Below are 23,328 nucleotides of genomic sequence, written 5' to 3'. Positions count from 1 at the left end.
TGGCGTGCTCGATAGGTAGCCGATTTGATAGTTCGATAGGTATATAGATTTGGTTTCAAATAGTGAGATGATATTGGCACAGACAAACAGACGTAACACCTTGAACGATTTTCATGGAAATCCATCGCCCAGTTCACACTACCATCACCTGGTGGAAAAGTTGCACGAATCACTGTGTTGTGCAATATCGTCAACAGAAGGCGCTAGTGTGAAACGTCAAACGCATAGAAATACGATGCTCGCGTCTCTGGTTGTGAAAGCCACAACTATGAAAATTTAAAATGATCGTTAAATGCGTGGTCGATGGAAATTTCGCAAGTGTTACGTCTGTTTGTCTGTGATATTGGCTTGAAGATGTTTTTCTTGGTGATAGTTTGAATAACATGTTATTCACATGCTTTGACCACTTTAGATAGTTAAATTTTGACCAAGGTGAACCGGACAAACAAAAATATTTGTCACTCTCGAAAAACGAATTAGCTAGAAATCCTCTACATATAATGTAGGATTACTAGAATTAGCCTGTGCTCCAGTTTGTGCTATCTTCCTCACTCCCTCGTAACTTTGAAAACGGGGACCTCAGTGTAGTAGATAGAATAAGTAATGAATCAAAATTATAAGAATGATTCATAAACTGATACGCATATAATCTCGCATATGGTTCAAAAAAAAAAATAAAAATAACAAAACAGAAAAAGATATCTTGGAAAAAAATAATAAAATAAAAACTATTACGATTGGCATTTGAACCCACTGTGCCACGAATAGAGCGGAGACGCCGCCGAAGAAAATCGAACAACACGCGGAACGACATCATGTTATCCATCACAAACGGAACACGTTTGGGTCGGGCATAAATATGCCTAATCGGACCAAGTTTCTTCAGTTTATTGGCAAATGTGAGGCGAACCACATCAGAATCAGCATTGGACCAGAAGCAGCAGACGAGGAGCAGCGGAGCCAGCCGGGATCTCCGTTCCGGCAGCGGGTAAGCGGGTGGCACCGCCCCCTGCTAGCCGGAGCGTCGAGGAGCAGCGGAGTTAGCTGGGATCTCCGTTCCGGCAGCGGGTAAGCGGGTGGCACCGCCCCCTGCTAGCCGGAGCGTCGAGGAGCTGTGGAGCCGCCGGGATCTCCGTTCCGGCAGCGGGTAAGCAGGTGGCGCCGCCCCCTGCTAGTCGGAGCGTCGATGAGTAGCGGAGTCGACAGGAATGTGTCGGCATTTTGGCCGACAGATTATCAAAATCACGACACTCAGTAAACGTCAATTTTCCTGTGGGCGAGAGCAAGACAGCATCGAAGGCTGCACAGGCTTATAGGGACAAACAGAGTCAAACATCTTGCCAAAATTTATCTGTCAAATGTGGTCAAATATTTGGCGTCTGGGCAAAGCGTGTATGAGCACCTTCATTCTGAACAATCTAGTAAAGTGGGAGGACAAAGACTTCTGTTCTTGAGAACTTTAAATAAAATACGTCTTGTTCGGTTGGTTGTCACAAAACTTCTGATCGTTGTATATTTCTCCTTCTCGGTACAATTCTAAATATCTCCTTAATTCCCCTTTCTCTCTTTCTACTATCTCGCTTCTCTGAGCGAGTTCTCAAGCGTTCGCATAGGGTTACCACAACTCCTCCATCCTTTAGTAAAAAACTAATTCATTAAATTTCAAAATATTTACAACACAAATTCATTTATCTAAAACTTCAATACTCGAATGCACAATATTTATGCTTAAGGACAAGGTATTTGGAGTACATTGCTCAAAATTTCAAGAGCACCATTTTTTAGAACCGTTGAACGGATTTGGATTAAAATGCATCACGCTGTTGACAACTACTGAACAATTAGCGTGATGCATTTTCATCCAAATCCGTTCAACGGTTCTAAAAAGCGGTGCTCTAGAAATTTTCAGCTATGTACTCCGAATACTTTGTCCTTAACTATATACAACAGAACTATACATTTATACAATTTGAAAATTCACTAATTAGTTCGATTCTACGAATACAGTCCAGATTCGCTGGTTGGGTCACGACTGCGCCCCGATTAGCGAATCGTGTTCGTTCGTTGGGGCAACTGACAACTGATCAAAATGCTCTAGACACACGCAAGTGACGAGAAACACGTCACGGAACACTCACATACTTGCGTAAACGTTCTGTATACAGGAGCTGTGATGCGACGGCGGTCAGACGTCAAACTCGTTTTGACATCTATTTTGACATTGACAGTGCTTTTTAGTTGGGTTTTGCCCCAACCAGTGAACATTCAACCATCGAGACAGCCCATCTAACGAGCTCTCAACGAACGAATCGCTGTAGTAGACAAAATCACTTTTCCTTCTTTTCTTATTTCTTCTTTTAGAACGCCTAATCGGAATTACTGGGAGTGGGTCTTCTTCTTCTTCATGCTGTAAATCTTCTTGAGTTTCTACGCTTGAGAAAATGAAAGAATCGGCTGGGTAGCCATAAAATTCGAAATCTTGAGTAGATTGCTCGTCGGATTCGGGATCTTCTTCTTCCCGTCTTCTCTTACTTCTTCTTTGTAATTCACTACTATTTCTTCTTAAAGTCGGTGACAAAACATTCAAAACCTGGAGCGTTTGGTACGGTATGTCCACGCATCCATCCTCCCCTGTAGATTCGAGAAGTACCTCGATAAAAGAGAAAAAAGTCTTAACTCCAGGTACTTCGAAGAATCATCTTTGCGTAAAATACAACGCAGTAGTGCCTGGCCGCTTTGATGCTTGTGTCATATCTTCGATATGCTGCAAGCCTCAATAATGACAAGAAAAGTAATTGGGCGTAATCTAACCCGATTCCTTTCCAGGATGCTTTCTCGTACTGGCTGCGTCTGTATTAGATTAGATTAGAGATTAGATTAGATTAGATTAAAGTCGGTGACAAAACATTCGATGACGACGACAAAAATGGTGCTTCTATAGATGACGAAACTGGTTCTGCTTCTGGATTTCTTTCTGGTGACAAAATGGGTGCTGGATCAGGCATAAGGATTGCATCACTCTCATGTGGGAAAATTACGGTTCCCTTACGACGAGAGTTAAAAGATAGTTTAAGCTGACGCTTATGCGCCAACACTATCCTTCCCCCAAGAGAAATCTGGAAAGTAGCATCAGAAACCTGTCTTAAAAATGTGGCTGGCAACCATCGTCTGATGTATGTCGGGTCAATGTTTTTGTAAAAAATCTGATCTCCATTTTTGAGTTTGGTGAATGCGTCAGGTTTGTTATCACCTTTAGCAATAGCGGAATCAGAAACGTCATGCGAGTTAGTCAAGTGTGTTTTAAAACTATGTTTAGGATTGATTAAGTCCATTAAAGTTTTTGGCTTATAGGAGAGTAATCTTTCGGAAGGAAATTGGCCAAGGGGTTGGTCATTCAGCACACTTCATTAGTGCCGTTATTTTTGAGCGTGTGCCAAAACTGTGCCGTTCATTTTTCTGGGTGTGCCGAACGTGCCGGGAGCTGTGCCGCATGTGCCCAGTGGATTGTTTTCTTTGAATGTTTTTGCGCTTTTTGAAACCTTGTCTGTTTTTGACAACTGTTGTTTTTTTATTCCTTGTTGGGTATATAAGTCACTGCGACCTGTTTTTAGATCTATTGTGACAACAACTGTTGTTAGTCTAATCAGTGTTTACCAAAAAAAAACCCACCCAGAACACTTGTCTAAACAATATAAAGAGATTTTTGTTATGTTGGTAGATTAATTCTATACCGCGAAGTATTTGTGCCCATGTGTGCCAGAAGTGTGCCGAGTTGTGTCGACATGTGTGCCGAGAAGTGCCGGCATGTGTGCCGGGCACAATGTGCCGAGTGACCAACCCCTTGTCTTCAATTATGTTGGAGGCTAGTCCACCATGGCCACACAGGCCATAGCGAGGCTAGCTCCGTCGATGCCTGTTTCTTAATAATAAATAAAAAGAACTCAAGACATCTTCCATCAAAATAGACGGCTGCCGACTGATACCTCAATCAGCAACCGTCACACTCTTTATTCATTCCAGGTATATACAATTTGACTATCTTCTTTAATAACAACATACCTACGCCAACAAATCTACCTCGCTCCAACACTCCAAACCCGTACCTGAAGGTTCGACGCTACCCGAGCGTTCAACGCTACCTAACTTCCAACACTCCTCCTTAGCATCGCAACCTTCGAAACACGATCACCTCCTCCTGGCTCGAAGCTCCCCCTCACTCCAACGCTTGGCAAGTGGCCCAACTCCGACGCTTGCACCAGCTCTACACCAGTTCCGAGCTCCGACCAGGTCCATCTCCGAGCTCCACCTTCATGTTGTCTTCCGGATCACTCCTCCTGTCGCCAACCTCTTCGTCCAGATGCGACCACCGAGCTGCATCCGATCCAACAATCCTCGAGCTCCGTCCGGTGACCAGCCAGCAGTCATCCAGTTGACCCGTATCGCCAACATTCCCATGGATCCTGTCCTTCGTTGCAGCCAATCCATCCGCCCAAGGATCCCGTGCGGCGACTCCGCGACTTATGCGGCCGATCCTTCTCCCGGTCGATACGTGCTGTGGAACACGCTCCTGGGCCCATAACATGTTGGAGGCTAGTCCACCATGGCCACACAGGCCATAGCGAGGCTAGCTCCGTCGATGCCTGTTTCTTAATAATAAATAAAAAGAACTCAAGACATCTTCCATCAAACTAGACGGCTGCCGACTGATACCTCAATCAGCAACCGTCACACTCTTTATTCATTCCAGGTATATACAATTTGACTATCTTCTTTAATAACAACATACCTATGCCAACAAATCTACCTCGCTCCAACACTCCAAACCCGTACCTGAAGGTTCGACGCTACCCGAGCGTTCAACGCTACCTAACTTCCAACAAATTACAGAGCCCGTTCGCTCGTTGCAAACTCGCTCATTGCAACACTTTTTGGTTGCAAGTCCGCTAATTGCAAAATTTGACACGTGTTTGCAATTAAAAAGCAATCAAGTGTCAAATCTTTTATAACCTTCAAAAGAAGAATAATAAAGATGTTGACAAGTCCAAGGCTTGTGCAGTCTCTTTATTATTCTTCTTTTGAAGGATATAAAAAAAATCTATGCTGTCAGTCATGCTGGCAGTGCATGTCGATGCACTTTAGTGTCAAAGTGACGTTGCAATTAGCGAATGGCATTCGCTCGTTGCAAAGTAAACATTTTGCAACGAGCGAACGGCCGCTGTATTGTATAATCAAGACACATGCATAAAATATTGTGGGAAGGCTAGGCATGCATAAACACTATATAGTCCATAGAGCCGAACAGGTGACAACGCAGGTCTTCAGCAAAACTATGCTGAGAGTGACGGGTTCGAGTTCCAGTCGATTCCACTAAACATTTCTAGTTCTACAAACAAGGTGTATATAATTCCGTCATTGCATTAACGAAACCTTTTTTTTTGTCAATATGAGACACAAATTCAACTGAAGTACAAAATTTCAAAGCAGGCTCTGTTTGAGCTGGGCTGGTATTCCTGAAAGAATAATAAGAATAATACTTACTTACAATATATATGTAAACACTGTATAATGGAAACAATTTATTTTATGAAGAAAAAAAGCTCTTATCAAATTGTTCAAGAACCAATTTTAGAAAATGGCTTTGTAAACAATCGAGCAGAAGGCACTTGAAATAAAAACGTTCTTCTTATGTTTTACTATGTAGTAAACAGTGGCACACCAAGTGTTGCGAGGGGCATGCTCTGTAGATCACTACATGCTTTGTTCAATTATTTGCTGTTAACAGAGTATGTGTCGTATGTTCAGAATTCACATAGGCCAAAAATATAAATCATGTTTCCATGTGTATGATATATTGTTTGTATCAAGGTTGCAACCATTCATTTGCAAAAATTTACATTCATTTGCTATTATCTCAGTTCAGAAGCATGCTATCGAAAAACAATGTATGGATGAATTGAACCTTGTAGTTTTATCTGAAAGTTCGCCGAATAGCATTAGGGTCGTACACGCATAACAAAGTCGTGAGAGAGCTGTGAAGGCAACTCTCCACGCGGTGAATATAAATTTCATTCACGCTGTGGAAAGTTGCCTTCACAGCTCACTCACGACTTTGGAATGCGTGTGCGACCCTAAAGCCATTCGGCGAACTTTCAGATAAAACTGCAAGGTTCAATTCATCCATACATTGTTTTTCGATAGCATGCTTCTGAACTAAGATAATAGAAAATGAATGTAAATTTTTGCAAATGAATGGTTGCAACCTTGGTTTGTATATAGTATTGGGAAACAAAAATAACTCAAACTTACACCGTATTGTTTAAATTAAAAGCGGATCGTCAATAACTTCCTCCCAATAAATGGTCCACAGTGAGCAAAAATGTTCAAATGAAAAAGTTGTTCGAGGTCCCTCGGTGGATTTTTTTTGATCGACCCGTTAAATGAAAGCAAAAAACCTATATTTTCGAGTAACGAAGAATTTGGCGATGCCTATTTTTTTGCGATAATATTGTTCTACCAGACACACCGTGACCCTTCTTATGGGTGTAAGAAGGGTAAAAAAAAGGAATTTATTGAAATACTCTTCGAAAGATATCTCAGTAATAGGTTGACAGACGGCTGAGATATTTATTATGATGCACTTGGTCAAAAATCTCAAAAAGTTTATTTGTATAAATCCCAAGTGCTCTTGGAAAGATATCTCTGTAACCAAATGTCCAATCGAAATAAAATTTCTGGGCGATCTACTAGGATGTTGTAGCTCTCATTTGCTGCCAAGTCAACTCAAATCGGTTGACAGACGGCTGAGATATTCATCAATATGCTAAATGTCAAAAATCTCTCAAAAAGCTAACCTATATTACTTTAAAGTACTCTTCGAAAGATACAGCGGCCGTTCGCTCGTTGCAAAATGTTTACTTTGCAACGAGCGAATGCCATTCGCTAGTTGCAACGTCACTTTGACACTAAAGTGCATCGAAATGCACTGCCAGCATGACTGACAGCATAAATTTGACACTTGATTGCTTTTTAATTGTAAACACGTGTCAAATTTTGCAATTAGCGGACTTGCAACCAAAAAGCGTTGCAATGAGCGAAATGGAACGAGCGAACGGGTTCTGTATCTCGGTAACCAAATGTCCGATCGTAATAATATTCAATAGGGTTCTACTAGGATGTTGTAGCTTTCATTTGAAACTAAGAGTTGTAGCTTTCATTTGCAACTAAGAGAATCCAAATCGGATATCAGACGGCTGAGAAACGTACGTGACTTTTTTTGTAACATACGCACACATACACACACACACACACACACACACACACACACACACACACACACACACACACACACACACACACACACACACACACACACACACACACACACACACACACACACACACACACACACACACACACACACACACACACACACAGACATTAGGGGCAGCAGGGACAGGAGTCCAGGGTCCAGACGAACCCCCCCTTCTGCGAGTCGGGTGGAAGCTTGGGAGTCTTCCCGAAGCGAAAACCGTTCACAGACCCGTGTGAATTACCACCTTTGGCGCTTCCTTCGGGGTGTGACCGGGCTTCTGGTCTCCAGACAGCTCAAGAGGAGGATGCCTAGGATGTGGCGGGGGTTCAACAGTGGGCTCTGTTGGATTCCCATAAAAAGCCACACATCTGCAAGCAACTCCGTACAAGCGACCTGGTACCGCTTCCAAAGTGCCTTAGCCCAAACACCCGGCGTGCCAACCGGCACATTAGGATCGACGCCAGTAAGACCCTAATTATGGCAAACTGGCAGCACATGGACATGGACACGAGCAAGGAATACGTATATACTGTAAGAAGCGGCTAGCTCGGAGGTATACCCTCTCAGGGTCGGCGGATATCTGCTCAGGAAGACTCACAACCCACTGAACGGAACAATGGCAGACACACATTGGAGGACAAAGACATTTCTCACGAAGTAGTACAAAATACATGAAGAAGTTACATTTACTTATAATCTATTTATTCTAAATGAAATGGGTTTAGTGTGGGAAAGAGGGGGGGGGGGGGTGTAGAAGGTTTCGTTGCGGCCGTTTGTATGCTGGCGAACTGTAGGCATGCGTTGAGAGAAAGAATCTATTGATGACGAACGTGGTGTACTTGCCACATCGCTGTTAGATCATGTAGTATTTCCACTGTGACCAGGATGCGTGGATCCTGGGGCATCGACTACGTACTCGTTTTGACATCTATTTTGACATTGACAGTGCTTTTTAGTTGGGTTTTGCCCCAACCAGTGAACATTCAACCATCGAGACAGCCCATCTAACGAGCTCTCAACGAACGAATCGCTGTAGTAGACAAAATCACTTTTCCTTCTTTTCTTATTTCTTCTTTTAGAACGCCTAATCGGAATTACTGGGAGTGGGTCTTCTTCTTCTTCATGCTGTAAATCTTCTTGAGTTTCTACGCTTGAGAAAATGAAAGAATCGGCTGGGTAGCCATAAAATTCGAAATCTTGAGTGGATTGCTCGTCGGATTCGGGATCTTCTTCTTCCCGTCTTCTCTTACTTCTTCTTTGTAATTCACTACTATTTCTTCTTAAAGTCGGTGACAAAACATTCAAAACCTGGAGCGTTTGGTACGGTATGTCCACGCATCCATCCTCCCCTGTAGATTCGAGAAGTACCTCGATAAAAGAGAAAAAAGTCTTAACTCCAGGTACTTCGAAGAATCATCTTTGCGTAAAATACAACGCAGTAGTGCCTGGCCGCTTTGATGCTTGTGTCATATCTTCGATATGCTGCAAGCCTCAATAATGACAAGAAAAGTAATTGGGCGTAATCTAACCCGATTCCTTTCCAGGATGCTTTCTCGTACTGGCTGCGTCTGTATTAGATTAGATTAGAGATTAGATTAGATTAGATTAAAGTCGGTGACAAAACATTCGATGACGACGACAAAAATGGTGCTTCTATAGATGACGAAACTGGTTCTGCTTCTGGATTTCTTTCTGGTGACAAAATGGGTGCTGGATCAGGCATAAGGATTGCATCACTCTCATGTGGGAAAATTACGGTTCCCTTACGACGAGAGTTAAAAGATAGTTTAAGCTGACGCTTATGCGCCAACACTATCCTTCCCCTAAGAGAAATCTGGAAAGTAGCATCAGAAACCTGTCTTAAAAATGTGGCTGGCAACCATCGTCTGATGTATGTCGGGTCAATGTTTTTGTAAAAAATCTGATCTCCATTTTTGAGTTTGGTGAATGCGTCAGGTTTGTTATCACCTTTAGCAATAGCGGAATCAGAAACGTCATGCGAGTTAGTCAAGTGTGTTTTAAAACTATGTTTAGGATTGATTAAGTCCATTAAAGTTTTTGGCTTATAGGAGAGTAATCTTATTTTTGAGCGTGTGCCAAAACTGTGCCGATCATTTTTCTGGGTGTGCCGAACGTGCCGGGAGCTGTGCCGCATGTGCCCAGTGGATTGTTTTCTTTGAATGTTTTTGCGCTTTTTGAAACCTTGTCTGTTTTTGACAACTGTTGTTTTTTTATTCCTTGTTGGGTATATAAGTCACTGCGACCTGTTTTTAGATCTATTGTGACAACAACTGTTGTTAGTCTAATCAGTGTTTACCAAAAAAAAACCCACCCAGAACACTTGTCTAAACAATATAAAGAGATTTTTGTTATGTTGGTAGATTAATTCTATACCGCGAAGTATTTGTGCCCATGTGTGCCAGAAGTGTGCCGAGTTGTGTCGACATGTGTGCCGAGAAGTGCCGGCATGTGTGCCGGGCACAATGTGCCGAGTGACCAACCCCTTGTCTTCAATTATGTTGGAGGCTAGTCCACCATGGCCACACAGGCCATAGCGAGGCTAGCTCCGTCGATGCCTGTTTCTTAATAATAAATAAAAAGAACTCAAGACATCTTCCATCAAAATAGACGGCTGCCGACTGATACCTCAATCAGCAACCGTCACACTCTTTATTCATTCCAGGTATATACAATTTGACTATCTTCTTTAATAACAACATACCTACGCCAACAAATCTACCTCGCTCCAACACTCCAAACCCGTACCTGAAGGTTCGACGCTACCCGAGCGTTCAACGCTACCTAACTTCCAACACTCCTCCTTAGCATCGCAACCTTCGAAACACGATCACCTCCTCCTGGCTCGAAGCTCCCCCTCACTCCAACGCTTGGCAAGTGGCCCAACTCCGACGCTTGCACCAGCTCTACACCAGTTCCGAGCTCCGACCAGGTCCATCTCCGAGCTCCACCTTCATGTTGTCTTCCGGATCACTCCTCCTGTCGCCAACCTCTTCGTCCAGATGCGACCACCGAGCTGCATCCGATCCAACAATCCTCGAGCTCCGTCCGGTGACCAGCCAGCAGTCATCCAGTTGACCCGTATCGCCAACATTCCCATGGATCCTGTCCTTCGTTGCAGCCAATCCATCCGCCCAAGGATCCCGTGCGGCGACTCCGCGACTTATGCGGCCGATCCTTCTCCCGGTCGATACGTGCTGTGGAACACGCTCCTGGGCCCATAACATGTTGGAGGCTAGTCCACCATGGCCACACAGGCCATAGCGAGGCTAGCTCCGTCGATGCCTGTTTCTTAATAATAAATAAAAAGAACTCAAGACATCTTCCATCAAACTAGACGGCTGCCGACTGATACCTCAATCAGCAACCGTCACACTCTTTATTCATTCCAGGTATATACAATTTGACTATCTTCTTTAATAACAACATACCTATGCCAACAAATCTACCTCGCTCCAACACTCCAAACCCGTACCTGAAGGTTCGACGCTACCCGAGCGTTCAACGCTACCTAACTTCCAACAAATTACAGAGCCCGTTCGCTCGTTGCAAACTCGCTCATTGCAACACTTTTTGGTTGCAAGTCCGCTAATTGCAAAATTTGACACGTGTTTGCAATTAAAAAGCAATCAAGTGTCAAATCTTTTATAACCTTCAAAAGAAGAATAATAAAGATGTTGACAAGTCCAAGGCTTGTGCAGTCTCTTTATTATTCTTCTTTTGAAGGATATAAAAAAATCTATGCTGTCAGTCATGCTGGCAGTGCATGTCGATGCACTTTAGTGTCAAAGTGACGTTGCAATTAGCGAATGGCATTCGCTCGTTGCAAAGTAAACATTTTGCAACGAGCGAACGGCCGCTGTATTGTATAATCAAGACACATGCATAAAATATTGTGGGAAGGCTAGGCATGCATAAACACTATATAGTCCATAGAGCCGAACAGGTGACAACGCAGGTCTTCAGCAAAACTATGCTGAGAGTGACGGGTTCGAGTTCCAGTCGATTCCACTAAACATTTCTAGTTCTACAAACAAGGTGTATATAATTCCGTCATTGCATTAACGAAACCTTTTTTTTTGTCAATATGAGACACAAATTCAACTGAAGTACAAAATTTCAAAGCAGGCTCTGTTTGAGCTGGGCTGGTATTCCTGAAAGAATAATAAGAATAATACTTACTTACAATATATATGTAAACACTGTATAATGGAAACAATTTATTTTATGAAGAAAAAAAGCTCTTATCAAATTGTTCAAGAACCAATTTTAGAAAATGGCTTTGTAAACAATCGAGCAGAAGGCACTTGAAATAAAAACGTTCTTCTTATGTTTTACTATGTAGTAAACAGTGGCACACCAAGTGTTGCGAGGGGCATGCTCTGTAGATCACTACATGCTTTGTTCAATTATTTGCTGTTAACAGAGTATGTGTCGTATGTTCAGAATTCACATAGGCCAAAAATATAAATCATGTTTCCATGTGTATGATATATTGTTTGTATCAAGGTTGCAACCATTCATTTGCAAAAATTTACATTCATTTGCTATTATCTCAGTTCAGAAGCATGCTATCGAAAAACAATGTATGGATGAATTGAATCTTGTAGTTTTATCTGAAAGTTCGCCGAATAGCATTAGGGTCGTACACGCATAACAAAGTCGTGAGAGAGCTGTGAAGGCAACTCTCCACGCGGTGAATATAAATTTCATTCACGCTGTGGAAAGTTGCCTTCACAGCTCACTCACGACTTTGGAATGCGTGTGCGACCCTAAAGCCATTCGGCGAACTTTCAGATAAAACTGCAAGGTTCAATTCATCCATACATTGTTTTTCGATAGCATGCTTCTGAACTAAGATAATAGAAAATGAATGTAAATTTTTGCAAATGAATGGTTGCAACCTTGGTTTGTATATAGTATTGGGAAACAAAAATAACTCAAACTTACACCGTATTGTTTAAATTAAAAGCGGATCGTCAATAACTTCCTCCCAATAAATGGTCCACAGTGAGCAAAAATGTTCAAATGAAAAAGTTGTTCGAGGTCCCTCGGTGGATTTTTTTTGATCGACCCGTTAAATGAAAGCAAAAAACCTATATTTTCGAGTAACGAAGAATTTGGCGATGCCTATTTTTTTGCGATAATATTGTTCTACCAGACACACCGTGACCCTTCTTATGGGTGTAAGAAGGGTAAAAAAAAGGAATTTATTGAAATACTCTTCGAAAGATATCTCAGTAATAGGTTGACAGACGGCTGAGATATTTATTATGATGCACTTGGTCAAAAATCTCAAAAAGTTTATTTGTATAAATCCCAAGTGCTCTTGGAAAGATATCTCTGTAACCAAATGTCCAATCGAAATAAAATTTCTGGGCGATCTACTAGGATGTTGTAGCTCTCATTTGCTGCCAAGTCAACTCAAACCGGTTGACAGACGGCTGAGATATTCATCAATATGCTAAATGTCAAAAATCTCTCAAAAAGCTAACCTATATTACTTTAAAGTACTCTTCGAAAGATACAGCGGCCGTTCGCTCGTTGCAAAATGTTTACTTTGCAACGAGCGAATGCCATTCGCTAGTTGCAACGTCACTTTGACACTAAAGTGCATCGAAATGCACTGCCAGCATGACTGACAGCATAAATTTGACACTTGATTGCTTTTTAATTGTAAACACGTGTCAAATTTTGCAATTAGCGGACTTGCAACCAAAAAGCGTTGCAATGAGCGAAATGGAACGAGCGAACGGGTTCTGTATCTCGGTAACCAAATGTCCGATCGTAATAATATTCAATAGGGTTCTACTAGGATGTTGTAGCTTTCATTTGAAACTAAGAGTTGTAGCTTTCATTTGCAACTAAGAGAATCCAAATCGGATATCAGACGGCTGAGAAACGTACGTGACTTTTTTTGTAACATACGCACACATACACACACACACACACACACACACACACACACACACACACACACACACACACACACACACACACACACACACACACACACACACACACACACACACACACACACACACACACACACACACACACACACACACACACACACACACACACAGACATTAGGGGCAGCAGGGACAGGAGTCCAGGGTCCAGACGAACCCCCCCTTCTGCGAGTCGGGTGGAAGCTTGGGAGTCTTCCCGAAGCGAAAACCGTTCACAGACCCGTGTGAATTACCACCTTTGGCGCTTCCTTCGGGGTGTGACCGGGCTTCTGGTCTCCAGACAGCTCAAGAGGAGGATGCCTAGGATGTGGCGGGGGTTCAACAGTGGGCTCTGTTGGATTCCCATAAAAAGCCACACATCTGCAAGCAACTCCGTACAAGCGACCTGGTACCGCTTCCAAAGTGCCTTAGCCCAAACACCCGGCGTGCCAACCGGCACATTAGGATCGACGCCAGTAAGACCCTAATTATGGCAAACTGGCAGCACATGGACATGGACACGAGCAAGGAATACGTATATACTGTAAGAAGCGGCTAGCTCGGAGGTATACCCTCTCAGGGTCGGCGGATATCTGCTCAGGAAGACTCACAACCCACTGAACGGAACAATGGCAGACACACATTGGAGGACAAAGACATTTCTCACGAAGTAGTACAAAATACATGAAGAAGTTACATTTACTTATAATCTATTTATTCTAAATGAAATGGGTTTAGTGTGGGAAAGAGGGGGGGGGGGGGTGTAGAAGGTTTCGTTGCGGCCGTTTGTATGCTGGCGAACTGTAGGCATGCGTTGAGAGAAAGAATCTATTGATGACGAACGTGGTGTACTTGCCACATCGCTGTTAGATCATGTAGTATTTCCACTGTGACCAGGATGCGTGGATCCTGGGGCATCGACTACGTACTCGTTTTGACATCTATTTTGACATTGACAGTGCTTTTTAGTTGGGTTTTGCCCCAACCAGTGAACATTCAACCATCGAGACAGCCCATCTAACGAGCTCTCAACGAACGAATCGCTGTAGTAGACAAAATCACTTTTCCTTCTTTTCTTATTTCTTCTTTTAGAACGCCTAATCGGAATTACTGGGAGTGGGTCTTCTTCTTCTTCATGCTGTAAATCTTCTTGAGTTTCTACGCTTGAGAAAATGAAAGAATCGGCTGGGTAGCCATAAAATTCGAAATCTTGAGTGGATTGCTCGTCGGATTCGGGATCTTCTTCTTCCCGTCTTCTCTTACTTCTTCTTTGTAATTCACTACTATTTCTTCTTAAAGTCGGTGACAAAACATTCAAAACCTGGAGCGTTTGGTACGGTATGTCCACGCATCCATCCTCCCCTGTAGATTCGAGAAGTACCTCGATAAAAGAGAAAAAAGTCTTAACTCCAGGTACTTCGAAGAATCATCTTTGCGTAAAATACAACGCAGTAGTGCCTGGCCGCTTTGATGCTTGTGTCATATCTTCGATATGCTGCAAGCCTCAATAATGACAAGAAAAGTAATTGGGCGTAATCTAACCCGATTCCTTTCCAGGATGCTTTCTCGTACTGGCTGCGTCTGTATTAGATTAGATTAGAGATTAGATTAGATTAGATTAAAGTCGGTGACAAAACATTCGATGACGACGACAAAAATGGTGCTTCTATAGATGACGAAACTGGTTCTGCTTCTGGATTTCTTTCTGGTGACAAAATGGGTGCTGGATCAGGCATAAGGATTGCATCACTCTCATGTGGGAAAATTACGGTTCCCTTACGACGAGAGTTAAAAGATAGTTTAAGCTGACGCTTATGCGCCAACACTATCCTTCCCCCAAGAGAAATCTGGAAAGTAGCATCAGAAACCTGTCTTAAAAATGTGGCTGGCAACCATCGTCTGATGTATGTCGGGTCAATGTTTTTGTAAAAAATCTGATCTCCATTTTTGAGTTTGGTGAATGCGTCAGGTTTGTTATCACCTTTAGCAATAGCGGAATCAGAAACGTCATGCGAGTTAGTCAAGTGTGTTTTAAAACTATGTTTAGGATTGATTAAGTCCATTAAAGTTTTTGGCTTATAGGAGAGTAATCTTTCGGAAGGAAATTGGCCAAGGGGTTGGTCATTCAGCACACTTCATTAGTGCCGTTATTTTTGAGCGTGTGCCAAAACTGTGCCGTTCATTTTTCTGGGTGTGCCGAACGTGCCGGGAGCTGTGCCGCATGTGCCCAGTGGATTGTTTTCTTTGAATGTTTTTGCGCTTTTTGAAACCTTGTCTGTTTTTGACAACTGTTGTTTTTTTATTCCTTGTTGGGTATATAAGTCACTGCGACCTGTTTTTAGATCTATTGTGACAACAACTGTTGTTAGTCTAATCAGTGTTTACCAAAAAAAAAACCCACCCAGAACACTTGTCTAAACAATATAAAGAGATTTTTGTTATGTTGGTAGATTAATTCTATACCGCGAAGTATTTGTGCCCATGTGTGCCAGAAGTGTGCCGAGTTGTGTCGACATGTGTGCCGAGAAGTGCCGGCATGTGTGCCGGGCACAATGTGCCGAGTGACCAACCCCTTGTCTTCAATTATGTTGGAGGCTAGTCCACCATGGCCACACAGGCCATAGCGAGGCTAGCTCCGTCGATGCCTGTTTCTTAATAATAAATAAAAAGAACTCAAGACATCTTCCATCAAAATAGACGGCTGCCGACTGATACCTCAATCAGCAACCGTCACACTCTTTATTCATTCCAGGTATATACAATTTGACTATCTTCTTTAATAACAACATACCTACGCCAACAAATCTACCTCGCTCCAACACTCCAAACCCGTACCTGAAGGTTCGACGCTACCCGAGCGTTCAACGCTACCTAACTTCCAACACTCCTCCTTAGCATCGCAACCTTCGAAACACGATCACCTCCTCCTGGCTCGAAGCTCCCCCTCACTCCAACGCTTGGCAAGTGGCCCAACTCCGACGCTTGCACCAGCTCTACACCAGTTCCGAGCTCCGACCAGGTCCATCTCCGAGCTCCACCTTCATGTTGTCTTCCGGATCACTCCTCCTGTCGCCAACCTCTTCGTCCAGATGCGACCACCGAGCTGCATCCGATCCAACAATCCTCGAGCTCCGTCCGGTGACCAGCCAGCAGTCATCCAGTTGACCCGTATCGCCAACATTCCCATGGATCCTGTCCTTCGTTGCAGCCAATCCATCCGCCCAAGGATCCCGTGCGGCGACTCCGCGACTTATGCGGCCGATCCTTCTCCCGGTCGATACGTGCTGTGGAACACGCTCCTGGGCCCATAACATGTTGGAGGCTAGTCCACCATGGCCACACAGGCCATAGCGAGGCTAGCTCCGTCGATGCCTGTTTCTTAATAATAAATAAAAAGAACTCAAGACATCTTCCATCAAACTAGACGGCTGCCGACTGATACCTCAATCAGCAACCGTCACACTCTTTATTCATTCCAGGTATATACAATTTGACTATCTTCTTTAATAACAACATACCTATGCCAACAAATCTACCTCGCTCCAACACTCCAAACCCGTACCTGAAGGTTCGACGCTACCCGAGCGTTCAACGCTACCTAACTTCCAACAAGTTACAGAGCCCGTTCGCTCGTTGCAAACTCGCTCATTGCAACACTTTTTGGTTGCAAGTCCGCTAATTGCAAAATTTGACACGTGTTTGCAATTAAAAAGCAATCAAGTGTCAAATCTTTTATATCCTTCAAAAGAAGAATAATAAAGATGTTGACAAGTCCAAGGCTTGTGCAGTCTCTTTATTATTCTTCTTTTGAAGGATATAAAAAAATCTATGCTGGCAGTGCATTTCGATGCACTTTAGTGTCAAAGTGACGTTGCAATTAGCGAATGGCATTCGCTCGTTGCAAAGTAAACATTTTGCAACGAGCGAACGGCCGCTGTATTGTATAATCAAGACACATGCATAAAATATTGTGGGAAGGCTAGGCATGCATAAACACTATATAGTCCATAGAGCCGAACAGGTGACGGGTTCGAGTTCCAGTCGATTCCACTAAACATTTCTAGTTCTACAAACAAGGTGTATATAATTCCGTCATTGCATTAACGAAACCTTTTTTTTTGTCAATATGAGACACATATTCAACTGAAGTACAAAATTTCAAAGCAGGCTCTGTTTGAGCTGGGCTGGTATTCCTGAAAGAATAATAAGAATAATACTTACTTACAATATATATGTAAACACTGTATAATGGAAACAATTTATTTTATGAAGAAAAAAAGCTCTTATCAAATTGTTCAAGAACCAATTTTAGAAAATGGCTTTGTAAACAATCGAGCAGAAGGCACTTGAAATAAAAACGTTCTTCTTATGTTTTACTATGTAGTAAACAGTGGCACACCAAGTGTTGCGAGGGGCATGCTCTGTAGATCACTACATGCTTTGTTCAATTATTTGCTGTTAACAGAGTATGTGTCGTATGTTCAGAATTCACATAGGCCAAAAATATAAATCATGTTTCCATGTGTATGATATATTGTTTGTATATAGTATTGGGAAACAAAAATAACTCAAACTTACACCGTATTGTTTAAATTAAAAGCGGATCGTCAATAACTTCCTCCCAATAAATGGTCCACAGTGAGCAAAAATGTTCAAATGAAAAAGTTGTTCGAGGTCCCTCGGTGGATTTTTTTTGATCGACCCGTTAAATGAAAGCAAAAAACCTATATTTTCGAGTAACGAAGAATTTGGCGATGCCTATTTTTTTGCGATAATATTGTTCTACCAGACACACCGTGACCCTTCTTATGGGTGTAAGAAGGGTAAAAAAAAGGAATTTATTGAAATACTCTTCGAAAGATATCTCAGTAATAGGTTGACAGACGGCTGAGATATTTATTATGATGCACTTGGTCAAAAATCTCAAAAAGTTTATTTGTATAAATCCCAAGTGCTCTTGGAAAGATATCTCTGTAACCAAATGTCCAATCGAAATAAAATTTCTGGGCGATCTACTAGGATGTTGTAGCTCTCATTTGCTGCCAAGTCAACTCAAATCGGTTGACAGACGGCTGAGATATTCATCAATATGCTAAATGTCAAAAATCTCTCAAAAAGCTAACCTATATTACTTTAAAGTACTCTTCGAAAGATACAGCGGCCGTTCGCTCGTTGCAAAATGTTTACTTTGCAACGAGCGAATGCCATTCGCTAATTGCAACGTCACTTTGACACTAAAGTGCATCGAAATGCACTGCCAGCATGACTGACAGCATAAATTTGACACTTGATTGCTTTTTAATTGTAAACACGTGTCAAATTTTGCAATTAGCGGACTTGCAACCAAAAAGCGTTGCAATGAGCGAAATGGAACGAGCGAACGGGTTCTGTATCTCGGTAACCAAATGTCCGATCGTAATAATATTCAATAGGGTTCTACTAGGATGTTGTAGCTTTCATTTGAAACTAAGAGTTGTAGCTTTCATTTGCAACTAAGAGAATCCAAATCGGATATCAGACGGCTGAGAAACGTACGTGACTTTTTTTGTAACATACGCACACATACACACACACACACACACACACACACACACACACACACACACACACACACACACACACACACACACACACAGGCTATAGGTCGTCGGGGCGCCGGTGAACCGGAAGTCTACCACCAACCGGAATCGCCGGGCCGACTTCGGCACCTTACTGGTCGGGTTTAAAACATCGGTGTCGAGAGAACTTCCACCGTCGGGGTCTTTCTCTGTCGGAGTAGGCTAGGTCCGTCCACCGCCGGGGACTAGACCGAGTAGACCGCGAAAAAGCACCGGTGCTTGGTCGTCAGGGCGCCTGTGAACCGGAAGCCAGTCTCCAACCGGAATCTCAGAACCGACCTTGGCACCAGCCTGGGAAGTATCGGTAACGGAAGAAGTTTCAGTGTCGGGGAACTCTTCGTCGGATAGGGTAGATCCACCGTCGGGGACTATCCGAGTCGTGCGCGAAAAGCCGGAGTGCTGAATGGCACACGGACGGCATTAGAATAACAAATTTGGTGTATGTTTGTACCAACTGTGTCGCTGAATGGCGATAGGTTAGGTACGAACACTAAAAAGATTAGAATAACAAATTTAGAAGCGACAAAATGTGCATGAGCACAGAAGAAGAAGAGCGCATGAGCGCATTGCTCCCCCTGAAGCAGTCGCATCAGTGGTACCAGGGGGATCGAGGCGACAAGGTGTAGCAGAGTTTTTCCAATCGGTTTTCTCTGCTCGGGAGGTTGGGAGGAAAAAAAAAAACACACACACACACACACACACACACACACACACACACACACACACGCACACACACACACACACACACATTCGGGTGGAAGCTTGGGAATTTTTCCTAAGCGAAAACTGTTCACACACCCGTGTGGATTACCACCATTGGCACTTCCTTTGGGAAGTGACCGAGCTTCTGGTTTCCAGACAGCTCAAGCAGAGGATGCCTAGGATGTGGCGGGGTTTTAACAGTGGGCTCTGTTGGATCCCCATAAAAAGCCACACATCTGCAAGCAACTCCGTACAAGCGACCTGGTACCGCTTCCAAAGTGCCTTAGCCCAAACACCCGGAGTGCCAACCGGCACATCAGGATCGATGCCAGTAACATCCTGATTATGGCATACTGGTCAACGCAAACGAAAATGGACAAGTTACGGAATACGGATCGGATGGCGACGATGGGCTGGTACTCGTGCTATTCTACTCCCTGAGTAAAGTAGGGTGACACCAACTTGAAACGGCGAGTGGGCTAATGGTACGTTTGCCTCCGTCCCGGTAAAACCTTGGCAGGCCTCCGGATACGTTCATCATCTGTACATCATCTCTGATGCGTACTAGGCTCGGATGAACCATTCCCGACTAACGCTGATCTGGCTCTGGACATGAACCCCATGAAGGAACGTGTCCAACCCTCGCTTGGCCTCCCTGATCCATAGATAACCAAGAGATCACGAAAGCGACTAGATACAACGGATGGTGATAGCGGTGCGGAGGGGGGACCCTGAAGAATGGAAGATCAAACAACAAACAACGAAGCAGGAGCGGCAAATCCGTTTGCCAGAACTGGGTTGGTGAGGACACCACCATCGCAAACCCAGCAGGTGCAAAAGCTACAAGGGCAAGAGAAGGAGCACCAACAGATGCAGCAGCAGCAATACAGCGCATGGTCGAGAGTACCCAAACTACCAAGGGTAGAAGTAGCCAAAAAGCTGGTAGACGAGCTGCACGAATACGTCGACAAACGGAGCAACGTGCACAAGGACATCAAAGCGTTGGTGATTAAGATCCAAGGGGCCCTTGGATCGGCAGTTAAAGAGTGGAAGAGTATGGCACAGAGAGCCGAAGATGCAGAGAAGGAGCTCTTGGCAGCCAAGACTGCCAGTGAAGCAAGCCGAACGTCGGAAGCGAGAAGGCAGATCACTAACAAAACTGCGGAGAAAAATAGCGTGGTGGAAAGCATCTCCCAGAGGATGCAAACTACACCCTTTTTCACGCCGAAGAGACCAAGGGCATCGCCAGGAGAAGTGAGACCCGGTGGCTCCAAGAAACATAAGGACGCCCCCGTTACTGGTGCACGTCATCCAGTAGAGAATGTCGTCGCAGACGGCCATACCCCGTGGCAGGTCGTCGGCAAAAGAAAAGCGAAGTCGGCCGGTAAAAGCAGGTCCGACAAACGGAAGCTCATAAAGAGAAAAAATAAAGGTGAAGCTCTCATCGTCAAAACAAGTGACGACTCGTACGCGGAAGTTCTGCGCACCATGCGGACTAATCCGGACCTTAGGGAGCTAGGGGAAGACGTGAAGAAAATTAGGCGCACCCGCAATGGGGAAATGATCCTCGAGTTAAGAAGGGATCCAAAAGGAAGCAGCTCCTCCTACAAAGAGCTTACCGAGAAAGCTATGGGCGATAAGGTCGAAGTCAGGGCCCTATGTCCAGAAGCAACCCTCCTATGCAAAGACTTGGACGAGGTCACATCGGAGCAGGAAGTTGAAGTAGCTATGAAGGAGCAGTGCGAGCTAGGAGAAGCCAGGATGACCATCCGTGTAAGAAACGGACCTTCTGGCACGAAGGTGGCATCGATCAAACTACCGATCGATGCAGCCAATAAGGCACTAAGAGTTGGCAAGATCAAAATAGGCTGGTGTGTGTGCCCCCTGAGTATCTCTCAGCAACCGGAAGTGTGTTTCAAATGCCTAGAGTACGGCCATCTGGCAAGAGATTGCAAAGGGCCTGACAGAAGCAAACTATGCAGAAGGTGTGGTGAGGAAGGCCACAAAGCTCAGGATTGCAGGAAGTCCCCGAAGTGCCTCATCTGCGCAAACAGAGAGAACAGCAATCATCCGACAGGTGGCCGAAGATGCCCGGCCTTCAAGCAAGTGAGTGCAACTAAGTCCCAGTGGAGGTAATCCAAATCAACCTCAACCACTGTGAGACTGCACAGCTTTTGCTGCGAAAAGCCGTTGTGGAGCAAAACTGCGATGTTGCCATTATTTCGGAGCCATACCGAATTCCCCCCGAAGATGGAAACTGGACAGCAGATAGGGCGAAAACAGTAGCAGTCTGGACAGCGGGAAGATATCCCGTGCAAGAAGTGGTGTACTGCGCAGATGAAGGTTTTGTGGTTGTGAAAATCAACGGAATTTTTATATGTAGCTGCTATGCCCCACCAAGATGGACGATAGAGCAGTTTAACCAAATGCTGGACAGGATAACCGAGGAGCTAATCGGCCGAAGACCAGTCGTCATTGCCGGCGATTTTAACGCTTGGGCGGTCGAATGGGGTAGCCGTCTCACAACCCCAAGAGGAAGTAGTCTACTGGAGGCCCTAGCTAAGCTAAACATAGACATCGCCAACGAAGGTAGCACCAGTACGTATCGTAGGGAAGGTAGAGAGTCTATCGTCGACGTCACCTTTTGCAGTCCTGTTCTGATGGGAGCGATAAATTGGAGAGTATGTGAGGAATACACCCACAGCGACCATCAAGCCATCCGGTACCATATTGGAGGCAGGACTCGGCTGGAGTCACGTGGGACACAAACGAATGAGCGGAGGTGGAGGACAGCGAACTTCGAAAAGGACGTGTTTGTGGAGGCGCTAAGGCTGGAGAGCAATTCACTGAACCTCAGTGCAGAAGAGCTGGTAGCGGTACTATCCCGCGCGTGCGACGCTACAATGCCAAGGATGGGAAAACCAAGAAACAGTCGACACCCCGTCTACTGGTGGAACCCAACGATTGCTGATCTGCGAGCACAGTGCTTACGAGCTAGAAGAAGGATGCAGAGGGCTAGAAATGACGGTGATAGGGAGCAACGTAGGTTACCTTACAGAGCAGCAAGAGCCGCATTGAACAAAGCGATCAAGCTCAGCAAGAAAGCCTGTCTTGACAATCTCTGTCATAAGGCCAACTTGAATCCATAGGGTAGTGCGTACAAAGTAGCAATGTCGAAGATAAAAGGTCCTGCGGTACCACCCAACAGATGCCCGGAAAAGATGAAAGTTATCATCGAGGCACTGTTTCCGATTCACGAGCCGACAATCTGGCCGCCCACACCGTACGTCAATCAGGATACCCACGATGAAGAAATCAGGGTGACTAACGAAGAGCTGATCGCGGTAGCGAAAGTCTTGCCAATCGAGAGAGCCCCTGGCCCGGACGGGATACCAAACGTGGCCCTAAAAGCAGCAATCTACGAAAACCCGGATATGTTCAGGAGCACAATACAACATTGCATTCAGGAGGGCAGTTTCCCTGACATCTGGAAACGACAGAAATTGGTGCTACTGCCAAAGCCTGGGAAACTTCCCGGCGACCCATCAGCGTATAGGCCGATATGCCTATTGGATACCGTTGGTAAATTGTTGGAGAGAGTGGTCCTAAACAGGCTCACGAAATACACTGAGAGTGAGAGCGGTCTATCAGAATTGCAGTTCGGATTCCGGAAAGGCAGGAGCACTGTAGATGCCATCAGAACGGTTGTGGATGCTATGCAGACGGC

The 23,328-nt window shown here is 44.3% G+C and overlaps 1 protein-coding gene across 1 annotated transcript; it reads left to right on the top strand.

The window, feature by feature from the left end:
• The first annotated feature begins 859 nt into the window (after positions 1-859).
• LOC134286570 (uncharacterized) lies at positions 860-22,750 on the top strand. The gene is made up of 3 exons (XM_062848201.1): positions 860-1,068; positions 20,393-21,707; positions 21,773-22,750. Exons 1-3 carry the CDS (start codon positions 860-862, stop codon positions 22,748-22,750), a joined length of 2,502 nt encoding a protein of 833 aa, XP_062704185.1.
• Positions 22,751-23,328: the final 578 nt, after the last annotated feature.

Source organism: Aedes albopictus, chromosome 2 (assembly GCF_035046485.1).
Source record: "Aedes albopictus strain Foshan chromosome 2, AalbF5, whole genome shotgun sequence".
NCBI classification, from domain to species: Eukaryota; Metazoa; Arthropoda; class Insecta; order Diptera; family Culicidae; genus Aedes; species Aedes albopictus.
Note: the sequence above shows the minus strand (reverse complement) of the source record. Positions and strands in the feature narration are given on the sequence as shown.

Excerpts from the sequence above, each read along its gene's own strand:
- LOC134286570 (XM_062848201.1), top strand. The coding sequence starts at position 860 with ATGCCTAATCGGACCAAGTTTCTTCAGTTTATTGGCAAATGTGAGGCG. Across the intron at positions 1,069-20,392 it reads GATCTCCGTTCCGGCAGCGG|AACTGGGTTGGTGAGGACAC; the intron begins GTAAGCGGGTGG and ends TCCGTTTGCCAG. Across the intron at positions 21,708-21,772 it reads GATGCCCGGCCTTCAAGCAA|CTTTTGCTGCGAAAAGCCGT; the intron begins GTGAGTGCAACT and ends GAGACTGCACAG.